Source organism: Mytilinidion resinicola (genome assembly GCF_010093595.1).
Source record: "Mytilinidion resinicola strain CBS 304.34 unplaced genomic scaffold BDZ99scaffold_1, whole genome shotgun sequence".
Lineage (NCBI taxonomy): Eukaryota > Fungi > Ascomycota > Dothideomycetes > Mytilinidiales > Mytilinidiaceae > Mytilinidion > Mytilinidion resinicola.
The window spans coordinates 2,897,294-2,922,320 of NW_022985437.1; the positions used below are offsets into that span (position 1 = coordinate 2,897,294).

The following is a 25,027-nucleotide window of genomic DNA, read 5'->3' on the forward strand; positions in this document are numbered from 1 at the left end:
ATCCTCAGTAGGTACGTTCTCCATCTTAGCCATTCTTTTCGCACCTGTCGCTATGCCAGCACTAGGGAAGTCAAAGAACGAATCACGCAAGGGGAAAGCTTCCAGTTGGGAGAAGATCACTCGTAACTCTGCAACCTTCTGCTATCAACATCACGTCAAAATAGAGCCTCCTTCCTGTTCCGGCTCAAAGCTCCCTCCTAATTGATCTATCACCTCCCTCATACAATCCCACACTTTTTTAAATGCTTGAGCCATCTTTTACGTACAGAATCTAACATGAGGTTCATTAGCTTTTGCAAGGGACAGCTAACTCGAGAAGAAACATGAAAAAGACTTCAAAGCCTGCCACTCGATATCCTTTCGATATCGGGGTTACAAAAACCTCTAAGAAGAATCCGTTCAGGCAACTACACCTACTAGCCTTCCCATGGCCCCTCCTCTGCCAATACGACCTCATTTTTCCTCTTCTCCTCCATCTCCTTCCTTCCCTCAGCCAACAACGACGTCCCCTTGCTATTATCTTTGCAGCGCAGGTACAAAGTGGCAATGACATAGCTCCACGGATCTTCCAACACCGCTCTGTGCCGCTCAACGCTCATCTTAAGCGCTCGCCTGCTACACTGATCCCTAAGTTTCTTAAGCCTTTTCACGTCAATCGCGCTCTCGTCCAAGCCTAATTTCTAGGCATTCAAAAGCAGTTTCGAATGAAGGGAAGCCATAGAAGCGACTGCATGCCGCACCATTGGTCGACGCGTATTGGTGGCTCGTTCGACGTACGAGGAAGATATGCAGATCTCCAGAGCCAGGGTGCTGATAGGCGCAAGTGCAAAGAGGCCGGAGAGGAACTTTTCCATCATATCGGTGGGTGCACGGGTGTTGAACCCCCTGTGTAATGCGTCCGCCGGCGCCCATTGCCACCTCAACGTCCCGTCCTCTCTGATATGGACGATAGGCGCCCGGTCCCGGAACTGGAGACCAAAATACCACAGCGGAGGTCTATGTTGGCGTAGCAAATCGCCTAGCTCTCCTAGTGACGTCAATCTCCTATGCTCATCCGTGCTGTACAATCCCTTGATGTGAATGTTCTCGAGCGACGAGTCGAGCACCTCGACTGGGCGATCGCGCAGAAATGCCAGTGCAACATCTTCGACATCGCGCGCCCATGTGTGGAAGCAAAAACGTTCTTTGCGTAGAAGATCGGGCGGGCCTCGCTGTAGACCTGAGGGCTCACATAGAAGAGGTTAAGACAAATTCCATTCGCAGCAGCTCCCGTTGGAGGCCTAACCCTAAAGCCATCAGGAGATTGTTCCGATTCTCCCAAGTCAGCGCCTCGGAACACGTATGTTCGCTTGCCATCTACCGGGCAGACCCATTTGCGCCGCGTTTGTATTGGTGCTATGCGAGTGGATGTGATAACTATTTCTCTCTTGATGAGTGCGTGTTCGTAGATGCGGTTTCGTAGCTCTCCCGGTAGTGCTAAGGAGGGGAATGCTCCCAGTTTCCGACATTCTCTTTTGTGTTCTTCGGTTTGCTGGCTTTCACTATTCTCTTCCTTTTTACCGTTAGTTTCCATTTTCTTAGTCTGCTTGTGTTGGCGACTATTCTTGTCTGTCTTTAGCCGCTTTCCCATCATGTGCCGGGGCGGACGAATTAAGGGGGATGCTAGGGTATAAGGAGGGCAAGCAGGCTTATATAGCCGCGGTTCATGATTTCTATAAAAGCTTTACTGGAAAGCATATCTAAGCCGGCACGAGCCTGACCAATTTTAGTACGAACTAACAAACGTCCTTCAGACAACTTGAGACCCTTTTGTCAGATAAGGATCTTGCATGGGATAAGCTGGCGGACGTAGTCACGTACAGAAGCTAACACAAGGTTATTTCATTTCGCAAAAGTCAGCAGGCCTAAGAAAAGGTAGTAGGAGTGCTTTGAAATCCGTCATCTGATACCATACTTGCGATTCCTAAACGCCAAAACCCCTCGCAACTCCTACACATGCTAGTCCTCAAGCGGCCCCTCCTCCGCCAACGCCACATACTGCACCTTTGTCACTAACTTTTCACCCATGTTTATCTCTAAACCCTCATCTCCGTCATCCAACAGCGACCTCCCCTTGGAATTATCAATGCAACGCAGCTCCAGACCTGTCACAACACGATTTTCAGGATCGGCTATCAGATTGGGATTATATCTGCCCCATCTGCCCATTATGAGCCTCTTGAGAGACCAAACCCGCGTGACCTCAATCGCTCTCTAGCCCAGTTCTAATTTTTCGGCGTCACGTAGTAGCTTGGAGCGGAGGAACGCTATAAATGCCACTACATGTCGTTCCATTTTATGGGGCGGGTTGGGCGTGGGTGCAGAATACGTAGGTCGCGTGTAGACCTCCAGAGCCAAGGTGCCAACGGGCGTAATGGTGAGGAGGACGTTGAGGAACCCCTCCATTAATACCGTTCCAGAACCCCGTTCTATGTCGAGAGTGCCGCCCCACTGCCATGTCCATGATCTGTCGTTCTTGGTGATGGGAAAGGGGACAAAGTCACGAAACGAGAGCCCCAAGTACCGAAGCGGAAGCTTTTCTCGGCCAAGAAAATCGACTAGTTGCTTGAGCGATGGCTTGTCTATTCTGCTAAGTCCATCGATATGTATTTTCTGGATAAAGTTCTGGAGGACCTCGGATGGCCGATCGCGCAAGAAAGCCAAAGAGACTCCCGGAATGTTCAGATATGTTTCCTGGAAGTAAAAGAGGTCTCTTTTGTAGAAAGCTGCCCTCGCCTCGTTGTAGAGCGGGCGGCTGACGAGAAACAGATTGAGGCAGATCTCTGCGTTTGCGCGCGCCTCTTCGCTCAATTTGTCGTCTGCGTTATCATGCTCGTACTCGTCCTCGTCACCGCAACAGTCGGGTTCCGATGTGTCTTGGATGCGGCGCGTGTATGTTAATGGCCTGTATTTTGCCCAGGGAGTCCATGAGCGCCGCTTCTGGCCGGGAGCGGCAATGGTGGATACGATACGGATCTCTTTTCTGACCAGCGCGAACTCATAGACACGGTTCTGGAGCTCGCCGGGGAGTGCTAGGAAGGGGAATGCTCCCGCTCTGTAGCTGTCTCGTTTGTAATCTTCGGTGAGACGGATTTTGTAGGCCTCTTCTTCACCTTTGGCAATTGTCTTCGGCTTTTTGGCCTGCTTCTCATGACCCTTGTCCGCATTTGTTCTTCGCCGTTTACCCATTGCTTTTTTCAGGAATAGAAAATCAGGTAGAGATTAAACTAGAAGAGGGGTATAGAGAATTAAGTAACTACTAAAACTGCCCCCAAGGAAGCTTCCAGGGGTTGGATGTATCCACGACACATCACGAACTCGAGACACTTCCGGAAGAATTAGCAAACTTGTCCAAAGGGAACAAACCCTGAAAGCCTTCACAGGGAGATGAAACTGCATTAGATGAGCTAAAAGGCACGAGACGTGGGGCAACGCAAGATTGCAAACCTCGTTTCTTCGGCGGCAATAGCTATTCGGGACATACGGACATGGCGTTGCGGGAGACGCATTGACCTCATATCTCTCGATGCTCTAGTCTCATGGAATTTTTCTAGTATTTGGGTATTCTTGGTGAGACTCACGGACCTTGGTAGGGAAAGCTCTCAGGGAGGCGAGATGTTCGAAGACACTAGACTTAGACTCCAACAATCATTGAATCAGCAAAATGAGAGGTATGCGTAATTGGGGATGGAAGAGCAGAATTCTATTGCTACAATCAAATGGCCTCTCTTTCTTTCTCTGCCTCCCCTTTTCTGATAATTTCTTATTGCTACTGAACATCAAGTCTGTTCATCTCGTTTCCTCCCTTTTCAGCAGGGATGCTCCGGTCGAGTCGTCTTTACACTCTAGCTTCAATCTATACTTGCGGTAAGAAAACTCGCGCGTTTCGTCTTCAGGCAACTCCGTTACTTCAATGCCCTTCTCGCCCAAATCGAGCGTCGACGCATTGAGGAGCAAGCGCGATCGCAGAAACGCTACAAAAGCGAGGGCATTCCCCTGAGTTGAGATCGGTGGTCTAGTGTCAAAGAAGAGCGAAGTGTGTAGCTCTAGCGCAAGCGTCTTGACAGGTTGGAGTGTAAAGATGCCTTGGAAGAAATTTCCCTCTTTCGCATCCCATCTTCGCCTCGCATCCTTGCCCCTGGGCAAGCCAGCCCACCTGTGGGACAAAGTCGGCGTAGTTGGACCGTCCCGATCTCCGTAGTTGGGTAGGTAGCCGTAGATAGACACGCCTAGATGCTGCAGCGGAATTTTGTGGTGGAGAATGTAGTTGAATAGTTCGCGCTGACATGGCCCTGTGATGTACCTTGCGGATCACACGGGTTGCAGCAACCTAGGATCAGCAACTCATACGGTTCACCTGCGTGCACACCACCCCCCTAGGTATCCCTTACTCTCCCTTTCTCTTCCTTACGGAGTTGTGGTGCTTCCTTGCTGTCAAGGGAACGACCAAGGGAGCGCCCTAAGGGGTAGTTCATCTCGTTCCTCTATATAGTCCGCCTTTACGGCATCTACAATACAACAGAGTTCACATCAATTTCAACCTGAGTGGATCCATTTGCTTACCACCCCCTAGGGACGATCGCGGAAGAAGGCTATCGGAGCACACATGGCGTCTTGGGAGCTTGCCAGTTTTGAATTCATTTTGAAACGAAACGTGTTCTGCTTATAGAAGATTGGCCGGGCCTCGTTACGTATTTGGCAATTGACATGAAACAGGTTTACGTTGCCTGGACTCTCATCCGCATCTTCAGAGACATCAAGGGTATAGGTTCTCTCACTAGTCGGGCCCCATGTACCCCGAACCTGCGATATTTTTGGCCGAGTGGAAGTGATCAGGACTTCTTTCCTAACAAGCACGACCTCGTAGAAAATATTACGCAATTCCGCAGGCAAAGCTAGGAACGGAAAAGCTCCTAGGCGATAGGATTCTCTTCTGTAAGCATCGGTTTCTTGTAGATGTTTTTGACCAAGAAGGGCTTCCCTGTCCAGTGCTTTTTCGCCCTTTACTTTTTTCGATAGCCGAGACTCGTCGCTACTATTGTCTCCATCGGTGTCTTCTCTCGATCGCTTTCCCATCTCGTAGTGGATGATAGAAAGGTGATACTGATACCACGTTCTGCAGATGTAAACTCGTCGCTACTCCAAGAGAAACTGCGAAAGGATGCGTGATGATAGGCGGTCAGTCGTGGACGGCTTGATATAATTTTGGCGGCAGCATTGAAGAATATTCCAGATGTCGAAGAATCATGGAATCGATTCCTCTATACTCCATATCTTTCATATCGGCACGACGTCCTTCCTAACCGGTTCTTTATTACTCCACGCATCCTCATGCACCTTCTGACCATATTCTCTTCCAATACTCTCTCTTCTACAAAATTAGCAAACATTGAAGAAACACCACCAACTCGGGGCAAGGAACTCATTCGCTATCCGGTGGTTCTCGAAAGAATCGTTCCCGTTGAATGGTTAGAACAAACTTAAGAACCTTTCGTCGGAGAAGGCTACTGGATTGATAAGCTGAAAGGCGCAGGACGTGAACCACCTCAAATTGCGATTCCTCGTTGAATGAGCAAAAATGGCGGTCATCCATATTCGAGACGATACACCAAAGCTCTAGCATCGACGTCAAGTTCCTCTGTGTGCTCTCTCCGCCACCGCTAACCATGTCTGCTTCCATCAAGAGTTTTCAATTCTCAACTTCCAATTTCTTGTCTCCTTTCCCTACCTCTTCCAGCAACGACACCCCATTACAGTCATCCTTACAATCCACCTCCAAAGCGATAATTCGGATGACTCCTGCAGCACCTCCGCAAGCGATAGCTACTACAAGGACAACAATCATCCTCAGCCAACTGCGCGACTCTAACCCTCCTCCCCCAAATGCAGCTTTGCCGCATCCACAAGCATGCTCTGCCGCATCATAGCCACGAACGCAACAGCGTTTCCCCGCGTCGGCGTCTCCGGGTCCGTCTTGTACCACAATCTCGTGTGGACCTCCAAGAAATCATGCGTTGCTCTCACGTGCCTATCCCCCGCTCGCTCACCAGGGGGGTGCCATTCGTATTCCCGCCCTCCGTCTGGTCTTAGGCGTGCTGTGGGCACGTGGCCGTAGAATGTCACGCCCAAGTAGTGCAGCGACATTTTGCGGCGGAGGATGAACTCGAATAGCTCGCTCCTGCATGGTGCGGTTATGTGGATTCTGTGGATCATGTTTCTGACGACTTGCCAAGGGCGATCGCGGAAGAAGGCCAAGGGTACGCCCAAACATGCTTCTGGATCGCCAGGGCTTGTGTCGAAGCGGAACTCGTTCTGGCTGTAGAAGATCCGGCGAGCTTCGTCGCGGAGCAGGCGATTGACGAGGAACAGGTTGACTTTATACGAGTCTTCGTGCTTATTGTATGGATGTGCACGGATGTAGGTCTTTCTGTCGCCGTTGGGTCCCCATCTAGCCCGAAGTTAGGATTCGGATGGCTTTCTTGATGTGGATGTGATGCGTATCTCGTTTCTGACGAGTGCGGCCTCGTAGATTTGGTTGCGCAGCTCACCAGGCAATGCGAGGAAGGGAAATTCGCCCATCCCGTCATGTGGCAGTCTTGGATGTAGTGCTCCATCTTCTTCTGCATGTCCCACCCCTCTGATTCTGATTGCATGAGCCACTTCATAGGTCAGCCGACGGACGCAGCACAGGCGGCGCTAGGGGGTGAGGTCAGGTGAACATACATTAGCTTCGTCTATAATGTGCTGGTCGTACTCTGTTTTAGGACCACACCAGTATTTCATATAGGACTCCCCTTCCGGTATGATCTTTACTTCCCGAGGATACATGGGCAGACTATCTAACCATTTCAGGAACCTCTTCTTCGGGATGTGAAGCTTTGGCTCGGATATCTGGAGGTTTTCCGAGCCACGGACAGGAGAGGATTGTCGATCCCGTGGATGTTTGCGAAGAGTCATGACGGCGGTGATGTGAGTTCCTGACTGGATTCGGAATTTGAGTGGCCTGTTAGGAAGAGCCGGTGGGCCGCAAGCGGATTGATATAAGCCTTGGATAGCGTAGACGAATGCTCTTGTTATCGAAAGGTAGAGGAGGATAGTGAGAATTGGCATTGCGTAGAAACTTGGATAAATTCCAGACTCGAGCGAAATTCTTCTCCACGGGCTCCTTTACGCTAGATACGTAAGTAATTCAGTCCACGGAAAGCTTGCCATTCACGCTCTAAACTCAGAGATACATCGCAACGAGATACAGTCGTCCTACAGCTCGTCATAAATGATCCAGCTGTAGTACAGCAAGATTCCGGGCGTTTTGCGATTCACCGAAGAACTACATCCTCCACCGGCTCCTCCTTACCCTACGCATTCTCACGCATCTTCTCAATAGATTTTCTCTGCCACGTCTCCGTCTTCTTCTGTACAAGCAGCAAATGGAAGAAACACCACAGCCTTGGCGTATGAACCTCATGCTTGGACCTAGAGACGTCGGCCTATTATCCTAATGAGGATTTATCGATGATGGAGACAGCAATATCGCATGGTGTAGTGCGGAGAGAGGGAGAGACGAGGGTTTGACATGTGAACAGAAAAGAACGACACAAGATTGCGAGATGGGAACATGCTTAAATGCTATTTTTGGACAATGAAAAAGTATTTACAGGTTTTGATGGATGAAGTTGAGGTTGATGGCGGGGCCTAAAAGTTGGTGTTTTGGCCCCCATTTGGTTTGGCCACCGCTGCCGGGATGATGCGCTCCTGCTCCCTGGCATCTTTAACACCGCAACCCCTTCCATCACAGCAACAGAGCCGCTGCAGTGTTCACAACCGCCATTGACCCCTCCCAGACGGCAGTGCCCATCTCCCCATCGGCACAGAACAGCGCTGCCGCCAGGCCTCGCAGCGGCACCGACGCCAGCATGAATGTTCGACGATTGGCAGCCGAAGCCTGCGCCGCGACGATGTAGCCAACGCCTAGGGAAAGCGAGAGAATACTGCTGTTCTGTCAGAGATACTATCCTGCGCTGGGGATTGGCTGGATTCATTGAGGCGCATTAGGGTTGAGATGATGAATGCGAGACACTGCAGACCACCGCGGACAATACAAGGGGAGGCTACCTGATCAGATGGAGGGCGACTTTTGGCGTCCCTGGAACCGCGACTGTCTCCGGGGCCACAAGATTCACGATCCCATTGAGTAGGATTGGGACGCTCTGCACATAGAGGAGTGCTGATGTGGTGAGGGCGGGCATTTTGGCAGAGTCTGGAGGGAAGCAGCTCAAGGTTCAAGAACTCGACGAAAGATTAATGCGGTACAACAGGACTAATTCAGCCCTTTTGTCGACTTCCCCACGAATTTCAGTCCGTTTTTGTCATTATCGCGTCCGATCAAGCCCGATCTTGCTGGTTTAGCAAGTCACGAGGTTTGCGAGTCACCGTCAGCCTCACCTACCGTATTCTTTAAGATATCCCAAACGCCACTCTTGGCACGATAATGTAATCTTACGTATTCGAGCGTATCAGGTCGCCCCTATCGACCTAATGTGTGCGCCCGTCGGCGCCTGGCAACTCAAATTCGGACCCACTACTACGCTGATGGGTTTAGGGCATCTGCCAGCGTGCCAAGAGTGGCGTTTGTATATTCTTAGAGAATAACTACGGTTGATTACTTATCCAGCACCGCTAACTAGCCATGCTCCCTAAGAGTCATTCATTGGTCGAGGCAGCTGACATGCAGCTCTTTGCAGATTCCCGAGCGTCCTAGCGTGCAGCTTACATGCCAAGCTTCTGCTTGCTGCTGTCAATCCTACAAGGTCCCCACCCTTCCGAATAGCTTCACAGACAAGTCTCATTGAGCATATTTTTGCGCTCGTTGTAAGAATATTACCGCCGGCCTCGTTCTTGACCTGCAGAGTCGAGATATATAAAGTTTGAAGCACGCCCGGCGGCAAACCAAAGGCGCAGACTCTTGAACTCCAACACCACCAACTTTGTTTCAAAACGGACGCATGCTCTTCCGCATGCTCAGCCTGAACAACACCAGCTGCCTTGTTTCAACATACAACCAAATACAACCTTCATATTTTTATAGCAACACGCAGCCTGGTGACGACGACGCTGGAGGCCTCAGTTGGTCGTCGTTGCCGTGGCGGCCTTGAAAATGTCTGAACTCTTCGAGGATATTTCGACCCGAACAGAAACACCGTCCACCGGAGACGTCTAATACTCTCATGGGGACAATGATTTGAGATACAGAGACATTTCCCCGCATCGCCTTGGTACCGTTGGCAGCACGCCTCAGCTTGGCAAAGCTATTAATAGCACACCCTTCTCTCGCGGCTATTCCGAGGTCCTGACCAAGCACGTCGAAATAAATTTTCACGGCCTAGCTGACAGAGGCCCATCCATACGCCAGCTACCAGTACCTTTATGTTCATTACCATGACCAAGATCGCTTTACACCGACTGAGTCGTGGGCTGTGGTTTTCAGCCTTCAACGATTTCCCTGGTACCTGCTGCGGCACAGATGGCGCCAGCAACAGTCCAAGCTCTCCGGTGCTGAAGCCGTACAACTGTATCAGACCGGAATTTCATACCGCCTGTCGCTGATGCTATTCGGGTACGCGCGAGTTACTGCACACGAAAAGCCATCCCGCTCGTGGCTGAGTTCCCAACTGACAGCCGCCGCCCGCTGCCACCACTGCCCCGGGAACACCGTTTCAAACCTAGTGGCTGATGGTTTCCAGCGGGACGTCAGCACACAATTTCCACACTCTAATTCAAGGTGCTGATGCTGCGCAGGCTGTGCGCCTTGGTGAACCCTATTCAGGCAAACACACCACGGGTGCGCAGCACATTCTCACTCCCTTCTAAGCCGCCATCCGGCTTAGGCCCTTTGCGGAGCACGCTTCCAGACCGCATTTCTCGGAAACATGAGAGCAGAGAGGCACAGCTGACATGTAGAGAGGTTGTATAAAGGAAAGGTAGAAGTCGCGGCATTCAAATCCATCATCTCATCATCACTCACCACCACAACCACCCTCAATCCATTTCTTCCCTTTTCGGTCGTCTTTTATTTCTTTGATTCCCTTGATTTCATTCGTACATCAGGACTCCCATCAGCCTTCCAATCAACTAAACCCCAGAAAACCCAACCCAATCCAATCACTCAAAATGGTCTCCTTCACCACCATCGCCCTCCTCGGCGCCTTCACCCTTGCCTCCGCCCTCCCCACCGCTACCACCCCGCAAGCCGCCTCGCCCGCCCTCGCCCGCCGCTCCGGCGCGACGCACCGCGTCGAGGCCGGCTTCGCGGGCACGCTGCGCTTCGAGCCCGAGAACATCGTCGCCGAGATCGGCGACCTGGTCGAGGTGCACTTCGCGCCGGCCAACCACTCGTTCGCTCAGTCGTCCTTCGCCAAGCCCTGCGTGCCCATCGACGACAACGCCATCTTCAGCGGCTTCCAGCCCGCGACCAAGGGCGTGCAGGCTGAGGCGCCGAACGCGTTCACCATCGAGATCACGGATAAGCTGCCCAAGTGGTTCTATTGCTCGCAGACGAAGGGGAATCATTGCCAGATGGGGATGAGCCTTGTGATCAACCAGAACTTCGACGGCGGTGCTACCCTTGCGCAATACAAGAAGATGGCGGCGTGGACGGGGGTGTCGGTTTCGCCGCCTAAGCCCGGTAACGGTGGGACGCTTGCGCCGCCGAGCATGCCGTTCAACGGGAAGGCATAAGCATCCATATCTAGGGCACAGGAAAGGAGCTATGATGGGTTTGAGCATTTGGATTTTCTGCATTAGCGATGGTTTGATGGATGGCGTTCTGGATGGGTTTTACTCGCGGATTTGGGATTCTGAGTGTATTCGCTTCATGCCGACCTTCGCTTTTGATGTAATGGGTAATTGTAGGCGCTATTGCTACGAAACTTCTTGAACAGAATATACTGGCGCTTGACCAGGTTTTTATCACACGTACTATCCTCTACTAGTGGCGCTATAACTTCGAGAGATGCCTGAGAATTGAAATATCACGTGACGAATATACTTCGACCCTGGTGCTTTACTCTTTAACTAATATAGGTATTGTTTTTCTCTTTTAGGAGTTTAGTGAAGCTGGGCGAGTATATAGTTCAGCCTTGCGTGTGCCAACAATTGATTTCTCGTGGCCGCTATCGCGCGTGCGAGCATCCGAGGCTGCATACGCACTTAGGGGATATGCACTCGCAGTAAATGCCACCGCCTCCCAAGCTCCCCTGCTTGATTTAAACTCATTCTAGCATCATTGCTACAAGGGTAACAAGAATAATAAGAAAGGAGACGATACAGACCCTATCAACCAAATCCTTGCGTTCCGTACGGCATGGGCTTTCCAACGCATGCTAGCCAGGCGCACGGGGGCGTCCGTAGAGCTTAACAGAGGATATACATTTCACACGATATAGTAGTTTCCCTGGGGTGGCTCATGAAGAAGGTAGTCTGCTCTTTAGAGCCACGCTTGAATCTAGGTTTTTCGAGAAGGCGTCGGCGGAATAGCGTGCCCACGGGACCGCGAGGGCCTTGGGACTGCTTTTCCCAGCCATACGACCTTGATTGTTCCACTGGGAAAAGCGGAGATGGCTGGAAAGAGAAGGGCTTTTCGAAGCTGGAATAGACCAAGAATGCGCGTCTACACGACTACCTTCGCCGCCCTCCACGGATTCGTGTTCGCGCGGCGTCGGGGTGGTTCTTGCAGGTGGTGGTTCTTGCTGTGTGCGTGTTCTTCCATACTAACTCAACTTCCGCGAGATTAGCTACCGACACTTGCCGTCAGCGGGGTTAGTCAACCGGCAGATTGCAAATTCCAGGTCTGGATTGGATTAGACTGGCTGGATAAAAGTAGGGATTGGATTGGACTGGCCGCTTATAAGTATAGATGAATTAGCCGGATTAGTACGTATTTAACTAAAGCCCTAAACGGGGTATAAATTTATCCATTTTAGGCTAAGCGGGAGGCTTCTAGTGGTGGATTAGACGGATCAAGGATTAAAAGGGCCCAGATTGATTGATTGGATTGTTTTTAAGCATGTATTAACAATCCGGCCATCAATCTAATTGAGGATTGGCCGGTTTAACTAACCACGCTGCTTGCCGAGTTCCCTCTTGCAGGCATTTGCAGACGAATAGCCACCAAGCCTGCGCGTTTTCGGACTTCATCTACAGGCTCGTCTTTCGGGATGTTGGGTATCCACCTAGCACCGGAGTGGCAGCAATATGCCGTTTCAGTTATAGGAAAAGCGGACGGGTATGAGCAGCCTGATCGGGACGCTGGCGGGAGAGGAGCGGCGGGGGGTCTTCAACTACCGCGTTGACGATGGCTGGATGTGTAGCACGGGTGTTGGCTTGATAGGCGATGAGCTTGGCGATACGGATCTTATGGGTATGGTGCTACGGCGGGGCTAGTGAGGCTTCGAGGCGACGCGAAGGAGATCGATTGATAGAGTTAGGACAAAGGAGGTTTGGTGTAGATACACGAGCCTGGAGGCTGTGGCGAGCCACTCAGCGGCGGCATGCAGGTTTGTATGCTAGTAGTAGTACGCCGTGAAGATTTCTTAGGGCTGGACCGCTTCGGCAGCCCCCATCGGTGTGCGTTCCTTTTCTATGGTAGCAGCGACGAGTCGAAGGGAGTTTTGGATGAATGTGAAGGACTCCATCTCGCGGTTTGCACATACCTGAACGCCATAATCCCCATGCTGCAGCTCGTAATCGAGCTTTGCATTGCCATAATAACAGCAGATCTAATAACTCGACCAACAAGGTTGCGCATAGAGTATCAGTGGATGGGGATAGCTGTGGATGCTGCTGGATTGCAGAAGATTGGGTTCCGGTCGGCGCTTGGAACGACTGTTGAGCTTGCTGAGCCTGTTGAATAGCCTGCCTAGTCGTCTCTGCGGCTGGAGGCGTGTTGATCGTATGCTTGTAATCCTTGGTTCTGTCGCCCAGAAAGGCGTTTTGCCGTGAGGTTTCCCAAACGCGTGTAAGCGGGAATAGAAAGGAAGCTGCATATACCATAGCTCTGGTAACAGCATCTCATTTAGCTCGACAGGGGCTGTTCCACTCCACTCAGCTGCTTCCTGGAGATTCAGAGCTGGTAAAGCACACGGGGATCATGCCAGGTAAATATGAGCACGAAAGGGATGTAATTGTCGCTGTTAACGAATGGGAATGCTATGGCCATGCAGATTAGGACACGGGCTGTTGTGGTGAAGATGACTTGAATGAGGCGGCGAGCAAACGAGGAGATATGAAACAGCATTGCCCAGAGTCCTCAAATGGGAGAAGGAAATTGACATAAGGCTTCTTTGTGCCTTTCAATGCTCGGGAGTAATAAATATACAGCGGTCTTGTCGCTGCGTGGGGCAATACGAGACGATTGCTGTACTCGAAAGGTCTGCTAAGGTGGTGTTGATCCTATATCTAGCAGGAGTGAAACGATGTAGTAAAGCAATAAAAAATAGGAAATGGCGTTAATTCGTTACGTCTTTACAACGGACGGTTGGGTGTGTACAGTCGCTTGGAGGAATCGCGATCAGATTGACTTTTATCGACATACCCTCGCTAAATAGGTATTAAACAGCTCTCTAGGGTATCTAATGCTCCTCTTCCAATATCATTTCATGAATCCCATGGGACAGGCTCTTTCAGATTATTTTCCAACACCTTGAACTTCCACAGCGGCCAAAATATCGCAACAAGCTTTCCAGTAATCAGGGCAAGGGGTACGGGTCCGATAATTCGTGAGTCTCTCGACAGTGTTTGGTTATCCCCGGCAACCCAACAATGGCCTGGGGGAACCTATGTTACTTCGTCAGCATCAATCCAGCTTCGCAACTTCCGCAGAGACCACACCTGCACCATCCCAACACCTTCATCTCCCCCATCTACTCCAGGCGTACCAGCCAGAACGAAGTCTCCCGGCATTCCGACAACCCTCTTGACCCCACCGAAGCCTGGTAGCACCGGGTGTGTAAAGCTGATGATATCCCCGACTTTCACATCCTTGCCTCGCCGGTGCCGCTTCGAACATATCCAGTAGTCTCCTCGGACTGCCAGTGTGGGGTACATGCTCTCGCCGGTGGAGGTTCGGATGCTGTAGAAGTAGCCAAAGGTGATATGGGTGGCGAGGGCGACGTTGAAGGCGATGAAGGGGATGGGTCGGAGGAAGCCATTGAGGGCGCGAGGCGCAGCGCGGAGGCGTTGGAGGAGGGTCATGATGGCGGCCTGCAGCTCCGATCACACATAGCTAGTAGTGGTAGCGATGAAGCAATGGAAGGCCTTGAAAGTGGTGATAGAGTCGTGGTGTTGAGGATTGAGAGTGAGACGGAGATCTCCGGCCCGGCAATTTGTTCCGCCGATCCGGTGCCTAACAAATCCGGCAGCGCTAGGAGAGGCGGCGAGCGTGATCGAACCTCACACCACCATCCTCTCCTCTACAGACTCCATATATATCCACCGTTCTTCAAACCTGGCTGACGTCGTCAGGCTTGCCCCAGTGTGTCTACTCAACTTCTAGTTTTGTGGGCTGCCGACGACGTTAAGTGATTATGACGTTCAATGTGCCGAATATGGCGAAGCTTCCCGGTGCTGTAAGAGGTATACCCTCCAATTTCAGTACAATGCGCTCTACTCTCTATCAAATCCTTTCCTATTCCTCCAAATCTTGAATACTACGTTCGTTGCTATGCTGGTCGTACAACCGCAATTACCATTATCTAACCCGTCCAATCAGATCTTATCGTGTCGTATCACGAGCTCAACTCCACAACCATCGATGAACTGCATGAAGAACCAAGCCCGCTGGAGTTCATGCGATATGTAGCTCGCAACCGGCCATTCGTAGTCCGGAAGGGCGCCGAGAGCTGGACGGCGCGGAAGGTCTGGAATGCGAAGTATCTGGTCGATGTCATGGGTCGGCAGCTTGTCAATGTCGCTGTCACTCCGCATGGGTGAGCTTTTCCTTCGCCGTGCCCTCATTTTGAGCAAATTTGCGGAGAATCGTCTCAATAGGCATTATGCTGATGTTTAGTGATTTTTTTAAGAAACGCAGACTCGGTCATTGAACTTGAGGATGACGGATTGCTATTTGTGAAGCCTTACGATACCGAAGAGCCATTCAACAAGGTCCTCGAGAAGATTCAAGAAAAAGAGCGCCAAGGGATAGATGGGCCAGGTAACTTTTTCGATCAATCTATCCGCAAGAATTTCCGGATGCCTCTCAAGTAACACTCATTTCAGGACCTACCAGATACGCCCAGACTCGTACGTTATTCCAGCATAACCTACCTGCTCGTTGTCTTGGCTTATCCTCGTAGAAAACGACAATCTCCGAAATGAGTACATGCCACTATTCTCCGACCTCCCGAAGGACATACCATTCGCCCGAATCGCGTTGGAAAAATCTCCGGACGCCATCAACCTCTGGCTAGGTACAATCTCTTTCCTTACAGGACACTAGCTTGCGCACATTCGTTTGCTACCGCTTAGAGTGCCCCCATAGATCTTCACAAAAGAGTAACGTCAAGTCGCATGCAGCGGAGTCTAGGCTGTCTCTTGGCTATCTAGTCTCCTTGGATTAATTACTTTACTAAGATTCTCAGGCAACTCTTGTAGTATCACTGCACTCCACAAAGATAACTACGAAAACATCTACGTGCAGGTCCTCGGCGAAAAGCACTTCACGCTCCTCCCTCCGATCGAGTGCGCATGCGTCAACGAGCAGCTCATCCCAGCTGCCACCTATCAGCCTCGAGAACCCGCCACCCCCGAATCCCCCCGCTCACCATCCGCAGCCTCCGACAACTCCATGTCTTCTTCACAAGTTCGCCCAGCTATGACGCACGATGAAGTTCTGGATGACCTCGTCGTGTGTCTCGATGAACCGGAGGAAAACGTGCCGTTCGCAACTTGGGATCCCGATGTTCCAAGTCAACGCGCCACGCCGTTCTCGCAGTACTCTAGGGCTATGCGGGTCACGTTGAACGAGGGCGATATGCTGTACCTGCCTGCGTTGTGGTATCACAAAGTGGCGCAGTCAGCGTCGTCTGAGGGCATCTGCTGTGCTGTTAACTACTGGTAAGCTCCCTTCGTTTCCCACGGTCGCAGCAGCTCACGTGACTAGGTATGACGTTGAATTCTCTGGTTCGTTCTGGCCGCTGTGCTCACTAGCACGTGGTGTCGGACTCCTGACGCTGGGAAGGGATCCTCGCGATGGAGAGGAAGATGACGGCTAAGTGTTCTCCTTTCTGCTTCTGTGTTAGCGCTGTTGGAGTTCTTCAACCTACTAGTCTAATTCAACATGGAATGTAATATTTAGGACTGCTAGAATTGCATATGCTTCCAAAGGAATGCTCTCACATTGTTGAAGTACTTCGATCCTTCATTAACAGCTACAATCCGAGTAATGGGTAGGTGGAACACAGAGCTTTTGATTTGACCATATATCTAGCACGACAATATCAGGCCCTTGATGTTGCGCTTTGACAATGCAAAAGCGCCGTCTGAAGTCCTCCAGTTCACCATCCCATCCTACAATGCTCGGAATCCCGTGGGTTAGTACTAAGACCTTGGCATGGCTCTGCAAATCGGGCTTTGGGAATTGACATGGGGGAGATAATCAGCGGCTCTACGATGTGTATAGTACTGGGGCAACGATTTCTTTGCATCTTTCTGACACCGTTCGGGGTGCTTCAAAGAATTTTCATCAATTCAAGTCATGGTATGATCTAATTTTTTGGCAGGCCTGAAACCTTACCGAGCCACCTCAGACGGCGGCAGAGCGCCATCCTATCCCGTCATCTCCTCGACCCATTCCAACACAAGCCCATCCAACCAACTCAGCGGCTCGAACGCCTTAGGCTGCGCCATAACCGAATCAACCCCAAACTTCTCCAAATCCACCGGCCGCGTCTCCTTCGGCATTGCCATCAATTGCAACACCAAGGCCGAATGAACCCGTTTCTTCACCTCTTGCAGCCCTATCCACGGGTGCTCCAACGCAACATGCTCAACCTCCTTGACCTTCACGTCGTAAAAGTCCGTATGCTGATTCGCTGCTCCCCCGAACCGGCCAAAAAGGCCGCTCTCTCGCGCCCTGATCATGAAACTCGTCCCATCCACCACAAAATCCGGCAGCTGGGGTGGCGTGACGCCCTCGGTGGTGAGCGGGATGCACCACGTCTGCCCATCGCCCAAGCTGCGTATCCCGAGGTGTGGCTGCGGACGCTTCTGCGACGCGATCTCGACGTCGTGCACCTCGCGGCCTGTCGCGGCGCAGATGGCGAGGCTGGGCGTGATGTTCGAGCCGCCGCTGTCTGGGCCGAGGAGGTAGGAGCGGTGGGCTTTGAAGGTCCATTTGGCGAAGGGGGCGTACGCCTTCGTGGAGGTGATGATGTTCGCGAATGCGGTGAGGGGGAAGAGGCCCTTTAGAACTAGAACCGTGATGATGGGCGGCGAGGGGGTGAAGATGATGTTGATGGCGTGGTCGGAGGTTGGGAGCTCGTATCGCTCGACCTGGGGGGTGCTAGTATCTCGAAGCTGGGAGAGGGGGGAGGAAGGGTAAGCACTCACCGTCGTAGGCTCCTCCGTAATAGTCTGTGGGCTCACATGCCCCTCTTTTCTTACGTATTCCGTCAACAGCTCCGTCTCAGGCTGTTTTCCCCACACAAAAACATCCAGATCCCGGCACCACACCTCCCCCTCCTCGTTCGATAAGCGGTCGAAGAAGCGGAGGGCGAAACCGCCGGAGAGCACCCCTGAGACTTGGCCTAACACGTTGCGGAAAGCTTCGGGGTCTTTGAAGTAGTGAGCTAGGGCTTTGTCGATGCTCCACTGCGTTCGAAGCGCAGTGGATACCGCGGCGTTCAATGCGCGGTTGACACGGCGGAAGCGGACCAGGTCGACGGGAGAGAGGTGGTGCACGATGCGTTCGAAGATTGGCACGTATCGCGGCTCGTTGAGCAGGAAGTCGAGGACGGAGCCGGGGGGAGGTTGCGGTGGGGTGGCCATTGTGTTCGATGTGTCTTGAGAGAAGTTAAGAGGGAGTTTTGCACAGCTGGTGGATGATGTGCTTTGTACTTGTCATTGTGCTTGGTCCCTCTAGTTGTCACAAGTTTGGTACAATCACCATAGTGTATCTGCATATAGGAAACTCCTGAGCTGGGATGATTGTAAAGGCTTGCCGGGTAGCTGCAGGTTGCCCCTGCTTGGGTTCCGTCCAGGAGTGCAGCTGGACTGTCCTCAGGTTGCAAAGACAGCCTAAATTCATCGACAAGGATCGGTTCCGGATACGCAGAGTCTTAAAGGCATACCATCTAGTCTCAGAATCGTCTGCTTAGGCCTCTAGCAACGCATTGTAAACAATCAATGCTGGGCAGCTACGTAGTCTTGGCATCTGACTTTATCCAGTCAGTTGCAACCACTTCACGACGTCACGCGACTCACTGGAAAGATGCATTATTGTACCCTGTTATGACATATATCCTACTCTGTGGAGGGGAGAAGATGTCAGTCATAACCCACACCATCCACATTGTTACACAATACCAGCATTTCCACACCTACTAATCATCCAAGCATTGCTAGCTTTTCTACAACTGCCAACATGTCCGCTTCCGGGGTCCCTAGTGCAAAGACTTATGATCAGGAGCTTAGAGTCATGAACCGCAAGCGGTCGATCGAGGAAGTAGACACGGAACGCGTGGAGCCGGCTTCGCGCCGACGCAAAACCGCACACCACGGACTTGAAGTCGTCGCACTTCCTGACAAAGTCTCCACAACTTCTAGACCTAGGCCTGTGATGACGGCTAAGAAGCCCACGAAGTCCACTACAACCGGCAACAAGGCTCGAAACGTCCCGGATTTCTTGGTTCAAGGGGAACGATATTACCAATATTTGACGAAATTGTCCGTCAATCACACCCCGCGAATATCCTTCGACTTCGCCTTGTCAACCACAATTGGCAGCTGAGATGTCCACTGCACTTCGCACGCAGTGGCAGATCAATCCCGTACTGGCTAAGTTCGTGAACAAGCCCACTGCCTTCCGTAGCCTGCTTGGGCAAACTTTCAGGCGTGATATCCGGGGAGTTTGCTCTCCGATTTGTCGACCGATCACACCCCGGCCACAATCTTGACGTCTTGATCTGGGACCAAGAGCCCAAGCGAAATGAGATGGGGGAGCATCTCGAGAAGAATGGCTCCATAATAATTGACGAGGGTAACGTGGGAGGCTTCTATACGGTGAGTATCTATCTTTCAGCTCCTCCTAGTCTTGATGATGATATACTAACCGAGTGGCAGTTTAGGATGTACCAGCGACAGGACCATCCTGAGGTCGTCACGATTTTCTTCACCAATCAGCCACCGATCAGCGAGATCCTTCACGGGCTGTATATACGCACGGCACTATCCAACTTCATCACGGCCACGACGGCCTGTTGCCCTTTCGCACGTTGGACTATGAATGAAGATAGTTCTTGCTTGTTCGGGTTTGGCAGCAGGCAGAAAGGTGAGCCCCTTGAAACGGGCCGCAGCATCATCTTGAGGACCGGCCATGATCTCCGCGACATTGACGCCGCTCACAAGGATTCAATTGAGCTCCCGCCAGGCAACCATGGTACCTGGTTTTTCAAAGCAAATAGCGAACGCTCACCAGGCGGCTCTGAGACCTGGGCGATTACACTCCACAATGAGGAGATCACGCCCCCAAGGCAGCCCGACGTCGTCGTCAACGCAACAACTTTCCAAGTTTGCACTATCAAGCCCCTGGCACCGGAGAAGGGCTTCCGCTATGTGATTTCTTGGTGATTTGACGGTCAATTTGGATGCAGCAAGGGATGGAGGCATCTCAGATGCATCATGACGGAATGGTCCGAGAAGCTTTTACGAAAAGGTCGATGAAGACAAATAGGGGTTGAGGAGATCGGCCCCGGATATGCCTCATGCTTATAATGATCGAGTTATTTCTAGTCGTGGCAAAGGAGGAAAAACTTATCTTTGTAGCCTGCGAGAAGTATCTCCAAAGGCTGCACTACCCGTTAAGAACTCTTTGCTCCTTTTAGTCGGATATCGATGATTGACGGCTTAACGTGCAAGCTTCCCTTGATTTCTTCCGACTTGGTCTGTCGCGTGTTCTTTATTTTGCAAGTTCAGAGCAACCGACAATTACTTGCCTCTTTCATCAAGCTGCGGATCTGACATAAAGCGGGTGGTGGAAAGCCATGGCACTTTGTACTTTGAAGTCCAGATTTTGCCAATGTACGGTCAATCCTTCTTATTCTCGCCATACTTATAGCGCATATAGAAGCTTAGCTTGAGGATTTGAGCTCTTATCAACACGACAGCTTCCTTCAAAGCGAATTACATATTCCAAAGCCCAGTTTTCCAAGCTCGTGGTCACTCAATGCGGTCTCCAGCTCCTCAACCACCCAGTCGCTCGCCACGGGCCGTGACCTCGGCGACATTGAAGTCGCTTCCACGGTGTGAGGACCCGATAGGCAAACAGCAATTAGAAAGGGTTGCATTGCTATGCTATGGAAGTTGTGATACAAAGAGAGAAGAGGGGCAAGGGCGCAGCCGCCTGAAGTAGGTTCCTGGCGCGTTTGGCGCTAGCTGCCAGTGCGCCCGCCTGACGGTCACGTGACCACGTGACGTCTTGTGACTACAGGTGAATGTCGCTTGCAAAACAAAGGAAAAGGCCGTCCAAGGCCTGACACACGGGGCAGTTTTACTACGGTCAGACCGACATGAACAGTTTTATGCGCTGGCCCATCACCTAGCGCTCCCTGAGAGGACCGGAGATCTGGTGCATAGCTCCCAACACAAAGACGCGACGCCTCCGCAGCAAGCGGACGCTGTTGTCCACTCGATGACCTTTGATATCTGCCTGCCCAGGGCGCACTATAAATCTAGCGAATTCAAAGCGTAAAATGTTTCCATCACGCTCAAAGTGACCATTCACTGCTTCCAAAAAACGCTTTTTATGAAAGTAGCCCTTGTAAAAACCTCCCCAGCTCCGGGCATATCTATTGGAACCACTCCAACAACCCATCTACCACACCACTTACTCACCACACCACCTCATTCACTATGGGTGCCGCACTGTCCTCCACCGCATCACCCACTCTACCATGCATTGAAAAACTGGATTTTCGATCCGAGCCTGCCAATGTAACCACCATTGATACTATAGGCGCAGTTCAAGGCAACCCCGAGCCTGCCAATATATCCACCATTGGTTCTATTGAGGCAGCCCAAGGTAATCCGCTAGACTTCTTAGCTCATGGGTCTCGATATGTCCCAATGTTTGACGAGATCACCCGACACTTAGAACCTAGCGACATCCTCACCCTACGGAAGGTGAACCGCACCTTAGCTGAGAACGACGTCTTCTCCGCGGCCATGAATAGTCAGTGGAACGTCGACACTGCCTTGGCCAAGTTCTTCAAGGACGCTGTGGGGTTCCGAAACGCCTTAGGTCATGCTTCAGCAGTCGTTACTGGCGACTTCGCCTTACGCTTTCTGGATCGTCGAGCTCCAGGGGAACGCATCGACATCTTCATGTCTATAGAAGAGCCGAATAAGTACACGATAATTGACTTTCTCAGTGAAGAAGGGTACGACGCATGCGGTACCTATAGGCACCCGGCACCAATGAGCAAGAAGCTGTGGACACACGTAAGTAATACCCTACCATTCGAAGTTGTCCGTCAATTGACAGTGCAAAGGTGCAGCGGTATACTCGAAACCGACCCAAGGGAGTCTTGCGTACTGAAGTACGAGTCAGATTTTCCGTAGATACACCCGTTGTGGCAATACTCAAGGGCGTGCAGTACACGACGGCCCTTGCCAATATCATCACCGCCACCAAGGCGTACGTCCCCTTTGCGGAGTCCACAATCAAGCAGCGCCGCAGTTACCAGCACGCCCTCTTCAACGAAAACGACGACGAAATGAGCGCCGCGCTTCGCATTGTCTCGGAGAGCGGCCGCGAGCTACGCGATATCGAGACATCATTTACCACCACTACCACCACTACCGCCAGCAGTTTAACAGCAACGCTTCAATACCGCACTTTGAACGACTCGAAGACCTGGATCATCCCCTTCCGAACAGACGAACTCATCCCCCCAAAACAACCAGACTTTGTAATTGAGGCGACCGACTTCAGCGTGCAAACTGAGACAAATTACTCGCACGGTTGCGACCGGTACATCATGGACCTAGCCCCGCTGGACTTCGTTGGGCTCGAGTACCGCTGGGCAGGACTCTGGCTTCGGGACGCGAGACTGCTGAGGCAGCTTCACGCTGCCCTCACTTTGGAGATTGCGAAGCTGCCGAGGGCAGATCGGCCAGTGGATCTCGCCAACTTCAGGGTAGTAGGAGGCTCGAACACTACACCAGGAAAGTTTAAGCCGCCGAAGTGGTTGGATGGGATGGTGGTGGATTGGGCGAAGGCGATAAGCAGGTCTCGTAGAGTGGATTGAAAAGGGGATGAGGGAGGGCCGTCGGTCGGCTAGCCTTGAGGGGGATGGCCGGTAGGCTAGCAGGCTGCGAGATCTGTCGCTGTGAGGATGCAAAGTCCAATTGTAAGAGTTTAGATGATATGATTTCGAGATTTCGGGGGTCTATGTAGGATCCGAGGCGTCTGCAGTCTTACATTAGCTTTTGATCTCAGTCCTAGATTTGTGGTTATGTTGATATTCTCTTCAATTGTGACAGTGCTTCGAGGGGCAAGCTCTCTATCCTGCGCTTGAGTGGGTACCGTGATATTTCTTGTCAAATTGCTTCAAATTGCCCTCGGAGATGTCGGCCGGTGGCTCGGTATGCTGAATTAAAATGCCCCGTTGTTTGGAGGCAAAGAGTGGGAGTGCGAACTGAAACCGCAATCAGTGGTGGCAAACTCTAGAAGCAAATGAAGAAATTGAACATCAGAGATCCGCCGGTGAGTACGCCACCCAGCAAATGTTTCTTGCTGTCGAAGCTCTGTTGGCGAGGAGTACTCGAAGTGTGGCAGGGTCCTCGCGGCACGTGAGTCCCAGCGCGGAATTGCTACATCATAACAACGCCCCACTCCAGCTAAGGGTATATATTTCCAAGAAATTCAACGCAATTCGCCTTCGGGCATTTGGTCAATTTGAAGCGATCCTGAGAAGATTAGCATGGCCCCTGCACTAAGGATGACACGCTCTATCAAAGAGTAGCTTCGAAATTTTTTTGCACTTTTCCACCATGTGGTGGGACATGGTTCGAGTCCTGGGGGTACTACTTTTCTTTTTGAACCCCTGTATGTTTTTGGTAATGTGAGTGAAAATTCCTCTAGACGTCACCGTCCAAAGCGCCCGAGGGATCACAAAGCTGAAGTATGCCTCTTGCTTTACAAGCTCTAGGAGATGTTCTGCCCGAGCACAGGCGCGTTATGTAAAGTGTCTTACAGGGCAAGTTTTATAATGCTAGGAATTCTTTTTCGAAGCTGTCTGGAAATGCCCGGAGGAACCGGCTTGCGCCACGATACATTCGCGGAGCATAGTAAATGAGTGATTCACCGATGCACAACTGCGATGACCAGCGGCAGACTGAGCAATTATGTCCTCTTCAGTACCGAATTCACCACCGTTTGCATTGATTCTCGTACATAAATACTTCCCGAATGGCAGTTTGGGTTCTTCCAACTCACAACCACCGAAACCCCCCACCGCTCCTTCGTCAACATCGCTGCACTACTACCATCTTTCCATCACCATCCTCGTATCGCTACCCAGTAAGATCAAGATAATAGAAACCTTGCCACCACTGACACTAAGCAGCAGTAAAGATCCAACCATCCACGATCCCTCAAACCCTGGCCCAGTATCTCGCCAGACCATGTCTAGCTCTTCAGGCCCCCCCACAGCGTCGTCTAACTCAGGACGACTCATCGACTTCTTGGTTCAGCCGGACAGATACTATCCAATTTTCAAGAATATCACTCTCAATCTCGGAGCGGCCGATATGATGACTCTCCGACGAGTTTCCACATCCTTGAACGTCGTCTACCTCGCTGCACAGGCATCACAGTGGAACATCAATACAGCGTTGCAGAGGTTTGTGAAGAACTCGAAGTTGTTCCGCAATAAGCTCGGCCAAGCTTCTGGTATTATCTCAGGACAGTTCGCTCTGGACTTCCTAGATAGGAGTCCTGTTGGTGATCGCCTCGACGTCTTCGCATCCGGAAAGATGGGAGGATTTTCGAATGGAGAGTTTCTAGCCTGGGCAATCGATTCCGAGGGCTACGCTGAGCTTCCTTCTTATCGGAATGACAAGGATAGGAAGTTTCGGATTGACCAACACATGACCAACGTGTACGCGCGCCCAGGAACGGACAAGCCGCTGATATACCTCCATCACACATGGAAAACCCCCATTGTAGACCTCTTCACAACCGGTCGCCAGTACACTCTCGCACTTGCGAACTTCATCACCTCAACCAAGGTCTACGTGCCGTTCGCCAAGGAGACCTTTCGTGAACGTCGAGCCTACCTACACAAGCCTATCGATACTAGCGCCCACGAGTATCTCACGCCGGTAGCACACACCGGACGTCGCCTGTTAGACGTTAGACATAGAGTACTTGAGTAGGTTATTGTATATGAGGGTGTTATTGTAACGTAATCCACAAGTTAGTGGCCCGCACAAGCTAGTGGCCCACCCAACTCAACACGCGACGCGTCGTCCAACAACCACCCCAATGGCAGCACCACAACAACAAGAAGCCATCTTTCAAGAAGGCAGAGTTATTCTAGGCGTTCAAGCCTACAAGACCGGCCAAATTACATCCTTCCGAGGCGTTGAGAAACTATACGATGTGCCCAGAAAGACGGTTACGCGTCGCGCCCGTGGTATTCCTCCACAACGCGGTGCTATCTCCAAAAATCGCCGTCTTACACCTGTACAAGAAGAGGTTCTTGTACAGAGGATT

The 25,027-nt window shown here is 51.5% G+C and overlaps 12 protein-coding genes across 12 annotated transcripts; 5 read left to right on the forward strand and 7 right to left on the reverse strand.

Moving 5' to 3' along the window:
* Nucleotides 1-416: 416 nt before the first annotated feature.
* BDZ99DRAFT_470786 (uncharacterized protein) lies at nucleotides 417-1,630 on the reverse strand (the record flags this gene model as incomplete). Its single annotated transcript, XM_033721657.1, has 3 exons — nucleotides 417-680; nucleotides 741-996; nucleotides 1,107-1,630. The coding sequence occupies 3 exons, from the start codon at nucleotides 1,628-1,630 to the stop codon at nucleotides 417-419; spliced, it is 1,044 nt and encodes a 347-aa protein (XP_033584799.1).
* Nucleotides 1,631-2,253: 623 nt separating this feature from the next.
* BDZ99DRAFT_514051 (uncharacterized protein) lies at nucleotides 2,254-3,228 on the reverse strand (the record flags this gene model as incomplete). Its single annotated transcript, XM_033724786.1, has 1 exon — nucleotides 2,254-3,228. One exon carries the CDS (start codon nucleotides 3,226-3,228, stop codon nucleotides 2,254-2,256), a length of 975 nt encoding a protein of 324 aa, XP_033584800.1.
* A 1,308-nt stretch (nucleotides 3,229-4,536) lies between these two features.
* On the reverse strand, nucleotides 4,537-5,154 carry BDZ99DRAFT_457513 (uncharacterized protein). The gene has a single exon (XM_033718695.1). The coding sequence runs from the start codon at nucleotides 5,113-5,115 to the stop codon at nucleotides 4,609-4,611; it is 507 nt and encodes a 168-aa protein (XP_033584801.1). The 5' UTR covers nucleotides 5,116-5,154; the 3' UTR covers nucleotides 4,537-4,608.
* A 187-nt stretch (nucleotides 5,155-5,341) lies between these two features.
* On the reverse strand, nucleotides 5,342-6,996 carry BDZ99DRAFT_493546 (uncharacterized protein; the record flags this gene model as incomplete). Its single annotated transcript, XM_033723241.1, has 4 exons — nucleotides 5,342-6,036; nucleotides 6,087-6,487; nucleotides 6,553-6,698; nucleotides 6,763-6,996. The coding sequence occupies 4 exons, from the start codon at nucleotides 6,994-6,996 to the stop codon at nucleotides 5,729-5,731; spliced, it is 1,089 nt and encodes a 362-aa protein (XP_033584802.1). The 3' UTR covers nucleotides 5,342-5,728.
* A 669-nt stretch (nucleotides 6,997-7,665) lies between these two features.
* BDZ99DRAFT_457515 (uncharacterized protein) lies at nucleotides 7,666-8,378 on the reverse strand. Its single transcript, XM_033718696.1, has 2 exons — nucleotides 8,152-8,378; nucleotides 7,666-8,027 (listed from the first exon to the last, which is right to left on the reverse strand). The coding sequence occupies exons 1-2, from the start codon at nucleotides 8,283-8,285 to the stop codon at nucleotides 7,829-7,831; spliced, it is 333 nt and encodes a 110-aa protein (XP_033584803.1). The 5' UTR covers nucleotides 8,286-8,378; the 3' UTR covers nucleotides 7,666-7,828.
* Nucleotides 8,379-10,038: 1,660 nt separating this feature from the next.
* Nucleotides 10,039-11,011, forward strand: BDZ99DRAFT_457516 (extracellular serine-rich protein). The gene has a single exon (XM_033718697.1). It carries the CDS (start codon nucleotides 10,207-10,209, stop codon nucleotides 10,771-10,773), a length of 567 nt encoding a protein of 188 aa, XP_033584804.1. The 5' UTR covers nucleotides 10,039-10,206; the 3' UTR covers nucleotides 10,774-11,011.
* Nucleotides 11,012-13,729: 2,718 nt separating this feature from the next.
* BDZ99DRAFT_457518 (uncharacterized protein) lies at nucleotides 13,730-14,362 on the reverse strand. The gene is made up of 2 exons (XM_033718698.1): nucleotides 13,921-14,362; nucleotides 13,730-13,867 (listed from the first exon to the last, which is right to left on the reverse strand). Exons 1-2 carry the CDS (start codon nucleotides 14,284-14,286, stop codon nucleotides 13,835-13,837), a joined length of 399 nt encoding a protein of 132 aa, XP_033584805.1. The 5' UTR covers nucleotides 14,287-14,362; the 3' UTR covers nucleotides 13,730-13,834.
* A 133-nt stretch (nucleotides 14,363-14,495) lies between these two features.
* Nucleotides 14,496-16,479, forward strand: BDZ99DRAFT_493549 (Clavaminate synthase-like protein). The gene is made up of 7 exons (XM_033723242.1): nucleotides 14,496-14,667; nucleotides 14,804-15,020; nucleotides 15,114-15,244; nucleotides 15,310-15,333; nucleotides 15,387-15,500; nucleotides 15,672-16,146; nucleotides 16,193-16,479. Exons 1-7 carry the CDS (start codon nucleotides 14,619-14,621, stop codon nucleotides 16,302-16,304), a joined length of 1,122 nt encoding a protein of 373 aa, XP_033584806.1. The 5' UTR covers nucleotides 14,496-14,618; the 3' UTR covers nucleotides 16,305-16,479.
* Nucleotides 16,480-16,504: 25 nt separating this feature from the next.
* On the reverse strand, nucleotides 16,505-18,257 carry BDZ99DRAFT_24438 (uncharacterized protein). The gene has a single exon (XM_033713622.1). It carries the CDS (start codon nucleotides 18,076-18,078, stop codon nucleotides 16,858-16,860), a length of 1,221 nt encoding a protein of 406 aa, XP_033584807.1. The 5' UTR covers nucleotides 18,079-18,257; the 3' UTR covers nucleotides 16,505-16,857.
* A 416-nt stretch (nucleotides 18,258-18,673) lies between these two features.
* Nucleotides 18,674-20,355, forward strand: BDZ99DRAFT_493550 (uncharacterized protein; the record flags this gene model as incomplete). The annotated part of the gene is made up of 3 exons (XM_033723243.1): nucleotides 18,674-18,975; nucleotides 19,104-19,311; nucleotides 19,372-20,355. The coding sequence occupies 3 exons, from the start codon at nucleotides 18,674-18,676 to the stop codon at nucleotides 19,876-19,878; spliced, it is 1,017 nt and encodes a 338-aa protein (XP_033584808.1). The 3' UTR covers nucleotides 19,879-20,355.
* Nucleotides 20,356-21,159: 804 nt separating this feature from the next.
* BDZ99DRAFT_493551 (uncharacterized protein) lies at nucleotides 21,160-22,556 on the forward strand (the record flags this gene model as incomplete). The annotated part of the gene is made up of 2 exons (XM_033723244.1): nucleotides 21,160-21,747; nucleotides 21,903-22,556. 2 exons carry the CDS (start codon nucleotides 21,160-21,162, stop codon nucleotides 22,554-22,556), a joined length of 1,242 nt encoding a protein of 413 aa, XP_033584809.1.
* A 1,099-nt stretch (nucleotides 22,557-23,655) lies between these two features.
* Nucleotides 23,656-24,687, forward strand: BDZ99DRAFT_514060 (uncharacterized protein; the record flags this gene model as incomplete). Its single annotated transcript, XM_033724787.1, has 1 exon — nucleotides 23,656-24,687. One exon carries the CDS (start codon nucleotides 23,656-23,658, stop codon nucleotides 24,685-24,687), a length of 1,032 nt encoding a protein of 343 aa, XP_033584810.1.
* Nucleotides 24,688-25,027: the final 340 nt, after the last annotated feature.

Coding starts and splice junctions, on each gene's coding strand:
- BDZ99DRAFT_457513 (XM_033718695.1), bottom strand. CDS start 5,115: ATGGGAAAGCGATCGAGAGAAGACACCGATGGAGACAATAGTAGCGAC.
- BDZ99DRAFT_457515 (XM_033718696.1), bottom strand. CDS start 8,285: ATGCCCGCCCTCACCACATCAGCACTCCTCTATGTGCAGAGCGTCCCA. Junction 8,028..8,151: donor GTCGCCCTCCATCTGATCAG/GTAGCCTCCCCT, acceptor ACAGAACAGCAG/TATTCTCTCGCTTTCCCTAG.
- BDZ99DRAFT_457516 (XM_033718697.1), top strand. CDS start 10,207: ATGGTCTCCTTCACCACCATCGCCCTCCTCGGCGCCTTCACCCTTGCC.
- BDZ99DRAFT_457518 (XM_033718698.1), bottom strand. CDS start 14,286: ATGACCCTCCTCCAACGCCTCCGCGCTGCGCCTCGCGCCCTCAATGGC. Junction 13,868..13,920: donor GTGTTGGGATGGTGCAGGTG/TGGTCTCTGCGG, acceptor AGTAACATAGGT/TCCCCCAGGCCATTGTTGGG.
- BDZ99DRAFT_493549 (XM_033723242.1), top strand. CDS start 14,619: ATGACGTTCAATGTGCCGAATATGGCGAAGCTTCCCGGTGCTGTAAGA. Junction 15,021..15,113: donor GTCGCTGTCACTCCGCATGG/GTGAGCTTTTCC, acceptor GATTTTTTTAAG/AAACGCAGACTCGGTCATTG. Junction 15,501..15,671: donor CGCCATCAACCTCTGGCTAG/GTACAATCTCTT, acceptor TAAGATTCTCAG/GCAACTCTTGTAGTATCACT.
- BDZ99DRAFT_24438 (XM_033713622.1), bottom strand. CDS start 18,078: ATGGCCACCCCACCGCAACCTCCCCCCGGCTCCGTCCTCGACTTCCTG.